This window comes from Schistocerca americana, chromosome 6 (genome assembly GCF_021461395.2).
Source record: "Schistocerca americana isolate TAMUIC-IGC-003095 chromosome 6, iqSchAmer2.1, whole genome shotgun sequence".
NCBI lineage: Eukaryota > Metazoa > Arthropoda > Insecta > Orthoptera > Acrididae > Schistocerca > Schistocerca americana.
The window spans coordinates 405,267,020-405,281,514 of record NC_060124.1 but is presented as its reverse complement, the minus strand read 5'-3'; the positions used below and the strand labels follow the sequence as shown (position 1 = coordinate 405,281,514).

Genomic DNA, 14,495 nt, shown 5'->3' with positions numbered 1-14,495 from the left:
ACTTAAACGTAACTAACCTAACGACATCACACACATCCATGCCCGAGGCGCAAACTTTCGTCTTTCACTGGTTTATCGTTTGTAAATGTTGGCTTGTTGTCAAAAAGTTCTCAATAAATGAGGCAGGCATGACATTCTCTTTAATCATTAAGTTTCCGTCTTGTATCATAATTAAAGATAAATGAGAAGGCAATGATATAAAGTCGCAACACTGCGCAGTGGCCAGCTTGGGAAAGAAGATTTGGAGGTGCGTCGGATGCCACTGCCAGAAACTGGACTGGTGGGTTTCGTCATTCCGCGTATTTCTCAAGGCGAGACTGTGCTCCAGAGCGGGCGCTCTCGGGTCACATGTGGCAGTGGTCAGTCGCGTGGGAGGGGCAGAGCGGCTCTGGTGCACTATATAAGCGCCGAGCGTATCGTCTGTAGCTATCAGTCCCATCTCGGTCAACTGAAGAGAACTCGCATCATGGCTTCTCAGGTGAGCGAGGCGCTGTTGTAGGATCTCAGCGATAAGTTTTCGATATCAGAGCCTTTAGGGTAGAATACAGCTCATCTCACAGCAGCCATAGAGAAATAGGCACCTGCTTACACTTGGTTACGTCACTTTTTATCACCTTTGTAATTTTATCACTCCGACTGAGCAGGTTCTTATAAGCAAATATTATGATATCGAAAGATACTGTATGGTATTTACTCTTTTAATGTAGATTTGGGGGAATTGCATAAGTTTGCACTTTTTATCCGAAGTTTTTTTTAGTCATTAGTGTACTGACTGGATGTTCGTGGGCTACCACGGATTCCTATTTTGCGCCAAGAGTAGCACTTGCACCCTACATCCTAAATTATTTGTCGGATGTACTCCAATATCTGCTATCCCCTATAGTTTTTACTCACTACAGCTTCCGGTAGTACCATAGAATGTATTCCTTGATGTCATAACACATGTTCTGTAACCCAGTTCGTTTTCCGTATGATCCTTCTCCACCGATTCTGAGGAGAACCTCTTCATTCCTTATCAGTGCACCTAGTTTTCAACATCCTCCTATAGCATCACATTTAAATCGCTAGATTCTCTTCTTTTCGGGTTTTTCCGTAACCTCTGGTTCACTGCCGTACGGTGCTGTGGATCAAAGCCAAGGTACAGGGGATATCTTCCTCTTCACTAAATCTGAACTGCAGTCACCATAGTTATGAAATGAAGACTTCTCTCTAGAAACATTAGGTAACTGTAAAATTTTGTCCGTTTGCAACCTGCACCGCTCAAGTAACGAGCAGCCCTTAGTGGCTCGCCATCACAGCTTTTTTATCTTGAATATCTTTCTGACTAATGCCCTTTTGGCATATTTATTATTTTATAAATGACATATAAGTACTGCCAGTCTTTCACGATGATTCCGTACTTATATTCAGTATCATACGTTTTTATTCATAATTCTGTGACCATGTTATAGAACATTCTTTGATTTAAATTCTGAGGAAGACGCTCCCAGCAGTATTGAAACCCTGTTAATTCGTTAAAAATAGTGACCGAGGGCTGTTTTTCTTTCAATTGTTAGGTAACTGTTATCATTCTATTTTGAGTGTGCATAAGTGTACAGTTGTGAAAAGTGATTAGCTGTACATATTTCAGATATCTTTTCTCCAAGTTGCGTGCTTCACACGTACGTAAGTAAGCGGGGTCTCCTCGGCTGGAGTAGAACGTTCATAAATATGTGTTATGCGCCACAAACGAAATTTCTGGCTTAGAAACTCATCAAATTCCTGTGTAAACCTAAGCCTTTAGTGACCGATACCTCAGGCAACATCAGAGCTACCAACTTAAAAATGTGCTCGGTATATCCATCAGATCTTGTCTTTTTTTTCAGAGGATTCTAAGACATGTGTATGTCGTTTTTTGTCGTCATAACCTTCGTACTGAAAGGTTTACATGATGTTATTTCCGACTTTTAGTCCATGTCAGTGGAGATGCTTCTTTAACCAAATATGTCCCCAGCTTATAGTACTTGGAGCCTTTTGCTCAAGGGTTTAAAACATGGAGTCGGGTGGAGGTGATGGAGGATCCAGAAGTCCTGTTAGGATCTCCATGCGAACATTTACGTATTCAGCTGCTCGCCTAGATGACCTAATGCGAACTACGATTCCATTCCTTCAACAACGGCGCGACACATTAATTTTCTCACCATTGGCCAGTACGGAACGTTGTTAACTGCTCCTTGATAGACGCGGTTGAGTGATATTCTGCTGCATAACTGCTTAAAAGAGTAACATGGCATAATTCAGAGATTAAAAATTCAGAATGTTTTCTTATAAAACCTGTAAGGCGTCGATAAGTATATTTACACATAGATCTGTATACAGAGTAATTCAAAAGGTTGCCCAGAAATTAAAGGAACTTGTAGAGAAATCAAAATACGAGTATGATAACTTTCAAACTGCGACTTACGGTATTGAAGGTAATCATGAGCCAGTGAAAGCTTTAGAACGTCAGTGACAACAAGGACGATGAATGTACACGCGCCGCTAGTTCAGCAAAGCTAATATACTGCTTCTGTGTGCGTACAACTGCTTTTGGGGGAACATATCGAAAGCCTCGTGTACGTGACACCAGTTCCCTACGAAGAACTCTTATAGATACGCAGCGTTTGATGAGGTTCGTGCCATGCTTCGTGCAGTCGGTAGATATTATGTCTGAACTGAATGTTGTGGTCACTATTTTGAACAACATTGTTGAGTGAACTTTACGTTGTCTGCGCTGAACTTAAGGCGCAAATGAATCGAATATCGTTCTTCCTTACGTCCAATAGCTCTCACTGGGTCAGGATTACTTCCAAAAACCTAAGTTCCTAGTTCCATGCTAGTGTATCTCATCTCCTGTATTAGCTCCTTTAGTTATGCACAGCTTTTTGGATCTCCCTGCAAATAATTTCGTAGTCGTTGTTCAATGCATGGTGGAAATTACTTCGAGCTAATACTAACCACTTTCTGTCCAATTACATTTTCGTATGAAACAAGGGGAGAAAGGATCATCTTTATTTTTATGTGTGTACAAAGTCGGTCATAGAAACTGGGAGTTTACTTTTCAAATATCGCGTGGCAAGTTTCAGTCAGCCCTTGGCAATTGTATCGTTCCTTTATACTGGGTCATCTCTAGTCTGTAAACCTTCATCTGAACACATTCTCCACAAGCTGCTGCAAAGTACACAGCGGTGGGAATTTCGTTTCAGTATTAGCAATTTCTCTTTCCTATTTAACATACTTATTGAGCAAGGGAAAACGGCTGTCTTTGTAGTCCGTATTCTAATAATCCCTCCGCAAGATATACGACGCAAGTAATACAATTGTTCCACACTCTTCCTCGAATGTCTGTGTCCTAAAATTACCCAACAGGATTCCGTGAAACAACTTCCTCTTTCTTCCAGGGAGGCCTATTTATCTTACCCAAATACTTCAGTTGCACTTCCCTATGATCTGTACCAATGTCTTGTCAATACTGATATACGAATTCCACATCTGCTTTCACACGTAAATGATGGGGTGGTCAAACACTAATGATCTAGAATTGCTGTACTAGCGTCTTAAAGCAATTTCCCTTACATATGCACATTAATTTTCCAGAACCCGATGCTCAAGTTGAATCTTTCCATATGCATACACTATTACAAATTCCGCATCATGTCTCTTCGCAATATTGCTCACAAATATTCAAACAATGTGATGGACACTACTGGTTTGGCACTAGTATACTTTCCCTTCGCGTGTAACGTATCAAGCTATGCAGACTGTGAGCTGTTTTCAAAATATTAATTATCAGCATCACATGTGGATACTCACAGATAACATTCTCATTTCGAATCGAAGTATCAGGGAGGTAGCGATTTTTTTCTGTAGTTAGGGTTATTTTCGAAAGTGTAGTTACCTTTATCACAGATTAAAATATTTTGAATATGGAAAACGTGTTCGTGTTATACGGCAAAGCAGTTGATCGTAATTGCTATTTCACTATGTACAGCTCGGTTATTAGCTCACAGAACCTGTGTAGATGCGCTTGTCGAGTAGTCGAGTAGTTCAGATCTTAAGAGAACGAATTCTACTTTTGCATTAGAGTTAAATGCATATATATATATATATATATATATATATATATATATATATATATATATATATATGTGTGTGTGTGTGTGTGTGTGTGTCAAATTGAACTTGTGTGCTGGATAGGATACCTAATTTTGGTTTCCTCTGTGAGTATGTTTTAAGCCCCAAGGCAGACTGACTGAAAGCCTTAACTTAGCACAGGCTTGATATGCAAAGATCAGTCAGTGACTAATGCCTTCTGATTTTTAATCTTATTTTACAAGAAGAGCAAATGTCATATACATAGGGTAACACCTACAGCATTCACGATTAATTTGTTATTTTTCAGTATTATTACGATCTCTGTGCACAGATTTATTCCACCTTGTATACCTCTCCGATTAAAATTGTGATCCTGCTTACTCAGCGACTGACACGAACAATTTTTCAAGATCACTGCATATTACAAGTGATGCTCCCAATGAGCTTCTTTGAGTGGGACGAACAGATGGAAGACTGATGCTGCAGTGGTGGGTGGTTCGGTCAACATGTTAAGATGCTGTATAAAGTCGATGAAGTCGTTGCCCTTCATCTTCCGTACAGCGAGGAAACCCATCGTGTAAAGTTGCTCACGTCCACCGTAGGATCTCCACATACTTTTTTGAGGCTTTATGATTACGACTGGGTTTAATGCAGAAAGAAATTAAACGGCTGAATGGTGTGTTGAACATAAGGCAATGTCGGCCAGTTTATAAACATTTACAGTGCCGGCATCTCTCGATGGTGGACTCTGTTACTGAAGTAGGAGGTTTTCGGAGAGCGCAGAATTCGCGATCAATACGTTATCGACTTAATGTTGGAGAAAGAAATAAGATGCATAACCTTCTGAGTTGCCCTTGTACATTCCTTTCTAAATGCCGGCCGGATTGGCCGTCCGGTTCTAGGCGCTACAGTCTGGAATCGCGAGAACGCTACGGCCGCAGGTTCGAATCCTGCCTCGGGCATGGATGTGTGTGATGTCCTTAGGTTAGTTAGGTTCAAGTAGTTCTAAGTTCTAGGGGACTGATGACCTCCGAAGTTGAGTCCCATAGTGCTCAGAGCCATTTGAACCATTTGCACCTTTCGAAATACTCCGACCCTCTACCACGATAATATGGTCACGTAGGAGTGCTTGGATAGCACTCTGTCCATCAAATGGAGGTGACAAAGTTCAATTTTTTGTTCACTGTAAATGAATCGATTGCAAATACAATCTGTCAAAGGTAAAGGCTTCGATCTCACATACATCACTTTCACTGTAAGGTATGCTAATTCCTCGCCAGATCGATTATGCCTTCCTTGCAGTGTTATGAAGAATCGTCTGTGCAGTTTTAGAGGAATGGGGAAACCCCCGTAGGAAGCTCTCTCTGACGATCTGCGAAGCTAGCAACGACAGTGGAGATAGTACCACACTGCTAGCGAAAGCCTACGTGCAGGTTCCCATCCGGTGAACTGTTTTGACCTGTAAAAAGTGAACGAATTTCTCCAAGCATCTAATGAAACTGAAGTTTATAAAGAAAAGATTATTTCCGCGAATGAATAATAATTCGTGTCGGATCGCACGGCAGTAATGAAGATTTGTAGCAGAATAAAGATGTTGCTGAATAGGGGCATGCTAACATCTTATTGTCGATTCATCAACCGATCAATATTTCTATCCTGTTATCTAAAATTCACAGTGGTTCGCCTGCGCGCCTTTCTGGACTGCGACACTGGAGGATTCAGGGAAGCTTAATCACAACATTTGACTTTTTTCGTGAATGAGCCTCTATTTGTTCAATATTGTGTATGATATAGTGAAACAGCTAAATTCACTAGTAGATCGGTACTTGAATCAGAAACACTGTATTTAATGCTTAGAAGAGATTAAATCTGTAAGTCACGTCTTACGACTATGGTTACAACTCAGTAGATCAAAACATTTTCTTGGTAGACAAGAATACAGATTTCATTAAAAAAAATGAAGTAACGACTTCCCCGGATTTATTTCCAGGGATGCTCCTAAACAATCTAGTTTATTCTCGACTAAAACCGGTGCGCCGCCTGAGGCACTGTCTGGCTAATGTGCCGCAGGGTCATGCAGTGATTGGAGCCTATGGGGGTGCTTGTGCGCACACAACGTCGCAGACAGCGCTTGTGCTGGACTCGAAACACCACGTATAGACGACAGTGACGAGTGAGAGCTGTGCGTTGTTCACATAGTGATAGAAGCTGTGTTTCCCACAGGCGGTGCTCCTGTGCGTGTGTGTGGCGGTGGGCGTGGCCAGCGCGGGCTTCCTCGGCTCCCCGGCCGTCTCCTACTCGGCGGCTCCCGCTGTCCACGCGGCCCCGGCGCTTCCAGGTAAGGGAGCAGCACTCGCCTGCAAGCTCCACAATTCATACGACGAAGTTTTTTTTGTAATTTATTGATTAATGTTTCACTGAAAGTAATACATATGTTTACATATCAGATGAATATAACAGATGCTATTTGACCGTATTACGATTGTCTTGGTACATTCGAAGTTTGATAGGCATCTTTGTTTGATTACACACAAAATTTTTATTTACGAGTATAAACAACTAAAGATGCCTATCGAATTTTTAGTCTACCAAAACAATCGTAATACAGTCAAATAATATTTCTTATATTAATCAGATGTCAGTGCATGTGTCATAAAATGGAAACCACAGTGAAAATAGACATTTTTTATTTGCAACAGATAGCAACATCTTCCAGCTAATCTACCGCACAGTCACAGTGCCGTCATTTGTCTAACCGTAGTTCAACTTTCCATTATCCTCGTCGTAGAAGGCAGCCGCCTGTGCTATCCGCAAATTCTCTATGCTACTCGTTCCTTGTACCGGCGTCTTCATAGCCAGCCGTTCACGAGGTTGGAGATGAAAATCAAAGAGAGCCAAGTCCGTGCTGTGAGGTGGGTGATCAAACACTTCACATCGAAAACGCCGCAGGAGCGTCTTCGTTACCCCTGCAGCGTGCTGTCGAGATTCGTCATGAAGAAGGAAATGCATGACAGTCACGTTATGTGGGCTGTTTGAAGTCAGGCGAAATATCTCATCAGGCGTCATACTCGGTGGGAGACACTGTTTCTAGGCATTCTTACGTGCTCAGTGTGCTCTCAGAACTGAAAAGAGTGAAGTGATGCGATCGACTAACATACTGGAGGCATTGTCCAACACATCTGCGCAAAGCTTCATCGGATTTTCACTGTGGTTTCTGTTTTGTGACTGATAGGGCATTGATAAATGAATGGGGCCCCTAATGTGAACAGTAAAACATTAGAAACGGAGGTAATGGGGCGAGAACTGTCGAGAATGTCGAAACTAGTCAGTAATGAAAATATTATATGCAACTCTGAAGGAAACCTTAATTAATACATTTCAAATATATTGAGTTTCTTTTCCCAAGTCCAACACAACATTCGAATTAAGTAACGTTTACTTTTGCAGTTCACTTCGTCTTCTTTCTTTTTTTTCGATTTCGGTCATCTATTGCATCTATTGAGTACGTGAAATAACTTCGTATGATTTTTGTCTTCTTTCACTGGTTCCTTTCCTCTCTCGCCTGTCTACACACTGATATGGTAACTGAACTTTCCGGGCAAACCCCCAAACTTCATAACTTTTTTTAGGAAAGTTGGCGTGTCTAGAATTTCTTCTTTCGTAACTATAATTTCGCGCTACTCCCTGTTTGATATACCTGGATCAGTTCATTTCTGTTCTTGGGCTTTTGTCGAAATGGTCGAATATATTTTTTAGTCAATCTTTCCCGGTTTCTTCGAACAAAATGACCATAAAATGATAGTTTCCTTTTCCCGAGTGAATGAGATTTACTGAAGTATCTTCCTTTCCTTTTTCTGCGCTTCTACTGGTTCTCCCTTTTTTTCTGAGGATTAAACGTTCCACTTCATAAAGTGAGTGTTGTTCTTGTTGTTTAGTATTCTATATTTGTCTTTACTGAGAGTGCTTTTCATTATAAGTATCCTTCGTTAATCGATAAGCCATTTACATTTTTATGGGATCTATTTTTTATCTTGTTTATCTAGAGCGTTTGGGTGAATTATTTCCCCATCACTCATTTTTAGCCACTCGGCTTATAGTAACATATCTTGTGCGTGGGAATTTTACGAGCTTTTTTAATGTTCGTTATGAATTTTGATTTTTAGAAAGAAATTTGTAATGCAGTCTTGCTCGCCTTCTCTTTCAAAAAGTTTATTTAGTCAGCTCCTGTAATTATGGTTTCGCCCCGGCAGCGCTTACAACGGCTTTATGAAAGCCTTCACCTGCGAATCAGAAAGTGCATCAAGATGACAGACACGGTAAATACTAATGAGCGGGCCTCATACTGCCAAGTTATTTTCAAACTACATTCGATTCTATAATGACTCAAATAATATCACATGCCCTCTCAACCCATGCAGTAGCAATATGTTTCCTCCTCCCATTTTGATTGCATCACTTCTTTCGTCAGACGGTGTACAAAGTGCACAATTATAGGAAGATACGTCTCGGCCTCATCTTCCTCCTTCCTTGTAATAATTATTACTTATTTGTATTTTATGACAAAAATTTCCGACTTTTGCTGCTTTGGGGCATTGAAAAACTTAAGGGTGAAAGATGAAGATTTGTGCCAGACACGGACTCGAACTCGGATTTCTTACTTTACGTGAGCGGTCCCTTCCACCGTTTCGTCTGTCCGAGGACGTCTCCCGTCTGATCCAAATCTCCATATGGCGCACAGTACAGCATAGTGTCTCTTTCCATTATTCCTCTTCGCTCGCAATCCTACTAAACTCCCTCGAGAGGTCGGACATTATTGTGCAATTGCTGTTGTGTCGGTAGCTGGGCCGACACCGTGAAGTTGAGATGGCTGAAAATGCACGCTAGACTAAAGCAGACGGGCGTGAAGTACTGGAACAGGCTACGTAATTAATGTTATTAAGAAAAGTACGTAGCTGTATTAATACTTATCTTTAATATCATTGTGGTACATCGATCTTGACGATACACAGGAGACTTTAATTACAATCACTGTATGGCTAATGGCGCCTTGCTAGTTCGTAGCCATTAACTTAGCTGATGGCTATTCTGTCTCTAGGCTAATGAGAGAGAAAGGCTTCGTACATCTGGTCGGTAGCTAGGTTCTCGTACAACTGGGCGGTAGCTAGGTTCTCGTACAACTGGGCGGTAGCTAGGTTCTCGTGCAACTGGGGCGAGTGCTCTCCCGTATCACGAGACCTGCCTTGGTGGTGGCGCTAGGTCTGCGATTACACAGTGGCGACACGCGGGTCCGACATGTACTAAATGGACCGCGGCCGATTTAAGCTACCACCTAGCAAGTGTGGTGTCTGGCGGTGACACCACAATTGCGTTGAGAAATTCTTACGCTGTCAGGCGTAGATATTATAAGGTGAGGTATTTATTCTTTCGGACATGCATATGAGAAAGAACAGACACCATAGCTACATAATAGTTATTTTTGTGGCCTACTGATCAGCGGGCACTGCGGCAGTAACAACAAGTCTAATGTACGACCGGCAAGCGCAGTGAGTAGTCTGGCGTAACGGCACCCATTGCCGACAGGAGCGCTGGCGGCCAGGGCTGACGCAGACTACGACCCGAACCCGCAGTACAGCTTCAGCTACAGCGTGAGCGACGCGCTGACGGGCGACGCCAAGCAGCAGCAGGAGAGCCGCAGCGGCGACGCCGTGCAGGGCAGCTACAGCGTCGTCGAGCCGGACGGTGCCGTCCGCACCGTGCAGTACTCGGCCGCGCCCGGCGCCGGCTTCAACGCCGTCGTCTCCCGCTCCGGCGGCGCGCCACCGCCTCCCGCACCCGCCAGGGTCGCCGCGCCCGCGCCCCTGCCTGGTGAGTAACACTCCGGTGTAGTCGTAGTAGCTGAGATGTACTGTCACCTAATGAACGAAGTCGTATCTTAGATAATATCGAACCAGTGAAGTTAAAGTATTCTGCGTTGTTAGACCGCTTCATATTTCTTCTAAGCGATCAACGTTTCTACCACTCTGCTGGAACCGTCTTCAGATTGAGCACTCAATGTGCACTTAATCTATAGTGGACACAACAAGATCCTGAAGATGATCCCAGCAGAGGGGTCGGAACGTCTACCGTTTAGAAGAAATATGATGCTAACAGCATAGAATATTTTAACTTCAGTAACAACGGCCACAAAAGCCTGCAGACTGTTTGACTGGGTTAAAGAGTTTCTAGAAAAGCTTGTAAAATGAACTTCCGATGTACACTAACAGAGTGCTGGAGGACCATTAATGCCCAGTGTAGATGAACAGGGTGGTCAGAAACATTCTGAAAATCTTTTAATGGTGTTTCGGAATAGGCTATACTGAGAAATAACTGTTAAGAAAAAATTCTTTATGTTGCGCCGTTTACGAATTAATTGTCACTGCATTTAGCCATGTGAGAAAAGGAGCTCATTGTTTCTTCATAAGCCGGTCCTTGAATGTATAGGAAATACTGGCAGCTAGGCATCCACGCAGGGAAGCAAGAAAAATGAGAACCATGTCGACTGTGAAGACGCAAACTCGGGATCACAAAAGAAGTGAGAAACAATAATTTTTGAGTATCGTAGGATCTTCATCCATAACATGACGAACCGAACCTCCGTCCATGGTGAACAGTCCTAGTTACTACGCGGAACAGCAACAAACGAATCCTTAGGATAGAACATGTGTGTGGCTAAATCCGCGCGGCAGAGTGCCTGTCCTGCCCCTGGCGGGATGCTGGTGAACCTATCGCTGTGCAATGAGCAGCAGGTATCGCTACTAACGTACACACTGCTCACCTGTCGATATCAACCCCCTTTTTCAAATGGATTCATAGTGATTTTTGACGCTAGATTCATGGTTCTAAATGACATCAATTCGGTGGCGCCGGCCGCGGTGGCGGTGGGGTTCTGGCGCTGCAGTTCGGAACCGCGGGACTGCTACGGTCGCAGGTTCGAATCCTGCCTCGGGCTTGGATGTGTGTGATGTCCTTAAGTTAGTTAGGTTTAAGTAGTTCTAAGTTCTAGGGGACTGATGACCTCAGAAGTTATGTACCATAGTGCTCAGAGCCATTTGAATTCGGTGGCGTTTCACTCTTCAAAGCATAGTTATTAGTTTCAGAGTAAATACAGTGTTTGGAACTAAAGATTTATCTGTTTTGAACATGAAACCAATTTCTGTTTTATCAAATTTCCGATATGACACCTCTGCAAGTAATAAATCTGAGCCGGCCGGGGTGGCCGAGAGGTTGTTGGCGCTACAGTCTGGAACCGCGTGACCGCTACGGTCCCAGGTTCGAATCCTGCCTCGGGCATGGATGTGTGTGATGTCTTTAGGTTAGTTGGGTTTAAGTAGTTCTAAGTTCCAGGGGACTGATGACCTCAGAAGTTAAGTCCCATAGTGCTCAGAGCCATTTAACCCATTTAACCCAATAAGTCTGAAGGAAAGGAATATATGTCATTTAACGACGATTTTTTTCAGAATTTAGTACAGTGAAAAAAAAATTAAGCTAACTTAAAAGATTCAGGAAATCTATAAGGTCAATAGTTTACGCTTAGATGAATCACACTACAGTCCTTAAAATTAGGAAAGGGCAGTACACCAGACAGTGTAATGGAGGTAGAGGGAGAAATTGGACCTTCACTGGTAGTGTTTCGCCGTCCCTGCTCCGGTTTGTAGTGGCATTATTCAGCGCCTTTTTATTAGATTCGTCGTGTTTGCTGAGAGTTTCGGTGGTTACTTTGTATTAGATTAAATATACAAAGGATGTTCAAATGAAAAGATACGAAACGTTGTAACAGCCAATCCAGTTGAATTTTGTATATGCTTCTTTGGGATAAAGTATTGAGACATCTAGGCAAGTGGCTGTAGTGTCGTCCATACATCAGGAAAAATCAAAGCTATGCCTTCAGCGGTCAAGGCCTTTTTCGACGTCAGAGATCCGATACTCATTGAAGTGCTATATCAAGGAAGAATCATTAATAGTTACGTGTGCTGTGGGATACTCCGTAGTCTACTCAAGACCATCAGGATCAGACGGTCTGGGCTGCTCGCGGAGGGGTGATTCTGTTTCACGATAACGCGCGTCCATTCGTCTCCGTGGTCATACAAAGTGTAATGGCCAAGTTCAAGCGCAAGCTGCTTAAGCCTTACAGCCTGGACATGTCGCCCTGCGACTACGAAGTGTCTGGACCGCTAAAATAACATAGGAAGGGGAAACGCTTCAGCTCGACGACGACAAACTGAAGGATACAGTGGAGGACGGCTCCCGTCACAGCCATAGGAATTCTGGGAACAGGAAATCCTTCGACTTGTGAAAACGTTGAGATAGTTATGCTGAAGCCTCTGGGGATTACTTTTTAACAAAGACATCACTTATACCCATGGTTCTGTTTCGTACTGTTTCTTTTGAACGCCCCTCTTAGGTCTATCCCTTGCTATCCCTTGATCACATGATACTTTATTAAAACTGACAATCAGTTTCGAATTTGCAGCCACGATCGTAATTCAAAGTTACAGAGCAACACATAGCGTAGGCAGCATTGATGATGGCTGGAAGTCTGAAACTTAACTTGTGATCAACACATACATTTGTATAACCTAATATGGTAGAGAGGTCGTCTGTGTCGTGAGGAGGTGAAAACGTACTCATACAGCGCCTTTGTCTTACATCCGCCGTGCTTGTTGTGGTGTTGCAGGCCGCCTGGTGCCGCTGCCCGCCGCCCTGCCGCGGTTGGCGCCTCTGCCGCCCCCAGCCGCCCCCGCCGCTGTCATCGTCAAGGCTCCCGCAGTGATCGCCGCCCCCGCTAAGATAGCGCTGGCGCCCCCAGCCGCTCTGCACGGCGCGCCGCTCAAGAGCTCGCACACCGCCGTCACCACGTCACACGCCAGCTACCAGTACTGAGGAGCACCGTCCCGTCTTGTCTGTACATATCTTCGTAGTAGCTAATCATTTGTCACCTATTGTGCAAACTATTTAAAAACTCAAATAAAAACAACGAGTTTCACTTAATGTACGTATCAGTTTCTTGTAGTAAAACTAAACAGTAACCAATTTGCTTCCGGCCTAATTAAAATATCACACAAAAGCTACTATGGTAACTTAAGTTCAGCACTATTCGATGTGGATAATGTGACTTCTCTACGTTGACAACAAACTACAAAGTGCCTCTGAAATGTCTGTGCGAACAGGAGCGCTACTCCAAAGAGTACCAGAGACAGTTACACGTAAATATTACAATTACTGATGTATTAAGTCTTCAACTTTGCTGCCGCCGTTTTGCAATAAATGACAACGGCGGCAAGTGGTGGTGCAGGTGGTGGTGCAGTTCGTAAGTGTCATACAGAAGCTTAGGCATTTGTAAACATAACGCCATCAAAATATTAGTCGATTTATGATTGCATCATAAAGTTATTCTCGACTGAATATGTTAACTTACGAGCCAATTTCCCGTCATTTCCGGTACGTTTTTAGTTTCTGCTTTAACATCAAGAAATCTGCGGCTGGGTGAGATATACGGTGAGACCACTATTACTGAAAGAACGTGCAGAAAATGGTTTTAACTTTTCAAGAACTGTGATTTTGACGTCGAAGACTGGATGGTGGAGAAAGAGAGAAGACTGTCGAAGCTGCTGAAATCGACAGACAGTAACAGGGGATAGTTAGCTAAAGTGTGCGTTGCGTATGAGCGGATCACTGAGAGACAAACGAAGACATACAGCCATTGAAATGTAAAGGTCATTTTACAGCCTAGCCATAATAATGCTCAACTTATTTAGAAAAGTAGAAATGGGAAGTCCTACGTGACACGTCGTATTCTCCAGATATTGGTCCCTCTGACTATCACCTCGTTCGATCAATTGCACACGGCCTGGATGACCGACACTTCCAGTCATACGAGCATGTGTAAAATTGGATCAATTTACAGATCTCCACAAAAGATGCCCAGTTCTTACGCCGCGGGATCGGTATTCTGCCCGAAAGATGGGACAAAGTAGTTGCCAGTGACAACAAATACTTTGAATCGTAACGTTTTTGCACGTTTCTTACGATAATGTCTCGAACATCGAGAAAAAACAGTGGAAGCTAAGTTGTAGACCTAATTATTACAAATTGTGCCAAAAACACTGATTTATTCACTAACACAGATACCCAACATCCATGTGATCGTTGCACAGATTGTCCTAGCCTGTACCAGGTCTCTTTCAGGGATGAAGTCCAAATCGGAGAAATCTCCTTCCCGACTTATTCTCATCCATTGCTACGTCTTGTCGCTGGGCTGTTCATAGCACGTCGGAATTGCCATCGGCGAGCGAGTGTGGCGATTCCTGCAACGAACGGATCGATGCTCCTCTGTGACGGAACCG

The 14,495-nt window shown here is 43.2% G+C and overlaps 1 protein-coding gene across 1 annotated transcript; it reads left to right on the top strand.

The window, feature by feature from the left end:
* The first annotated feature begins 439 nt into the window (after positions 1 to 439).
* LOC124620172 (cuticle protein 7-like) lies at positions 440 to 13,032 on the top strand. Its single transcript, XM_047146842.1, has 4 exons — positions 440 to 478; positions 6,337 to 6,451; positions 9,694 to 9,978; positions 12,884 to 13,032. Exons 1-4 carry the CDS (start codon positions 467 to 469, stop codon positions 13,030 to 13,032), a joined length of 561 nt encoding a protein of 186 aa, XP_047002798.1. The 5' UTR covers positions 440 to 466.
* The last annotated feature ends 1,463 nt before the right edge of the window (positions 13,033 to 14,495 follow it).

What these genes read in the sequence shown, in the direction of transcription:
- LOC124620172 (XM_047146842.1), top strand. An exon ending in CGCGGCCCCGGCGCTTCCAG is followed by an intron (nt 6,452 to 9,693) that starts GTAAGGGAGCAG and finishes CATTGCCGACAG; the next exon opens with GAGCGCTGGCGGCCAGGGCT. An exon ending in CGCGCCCGCGCCCCTGCCTG is followed by an intron (nt 9,979 to 12,883) that starts GTGAGTAACACT and finishes TGCCGCCCCCAG; the next exon opens with CCGCCCCCGCCGCTGTCATC.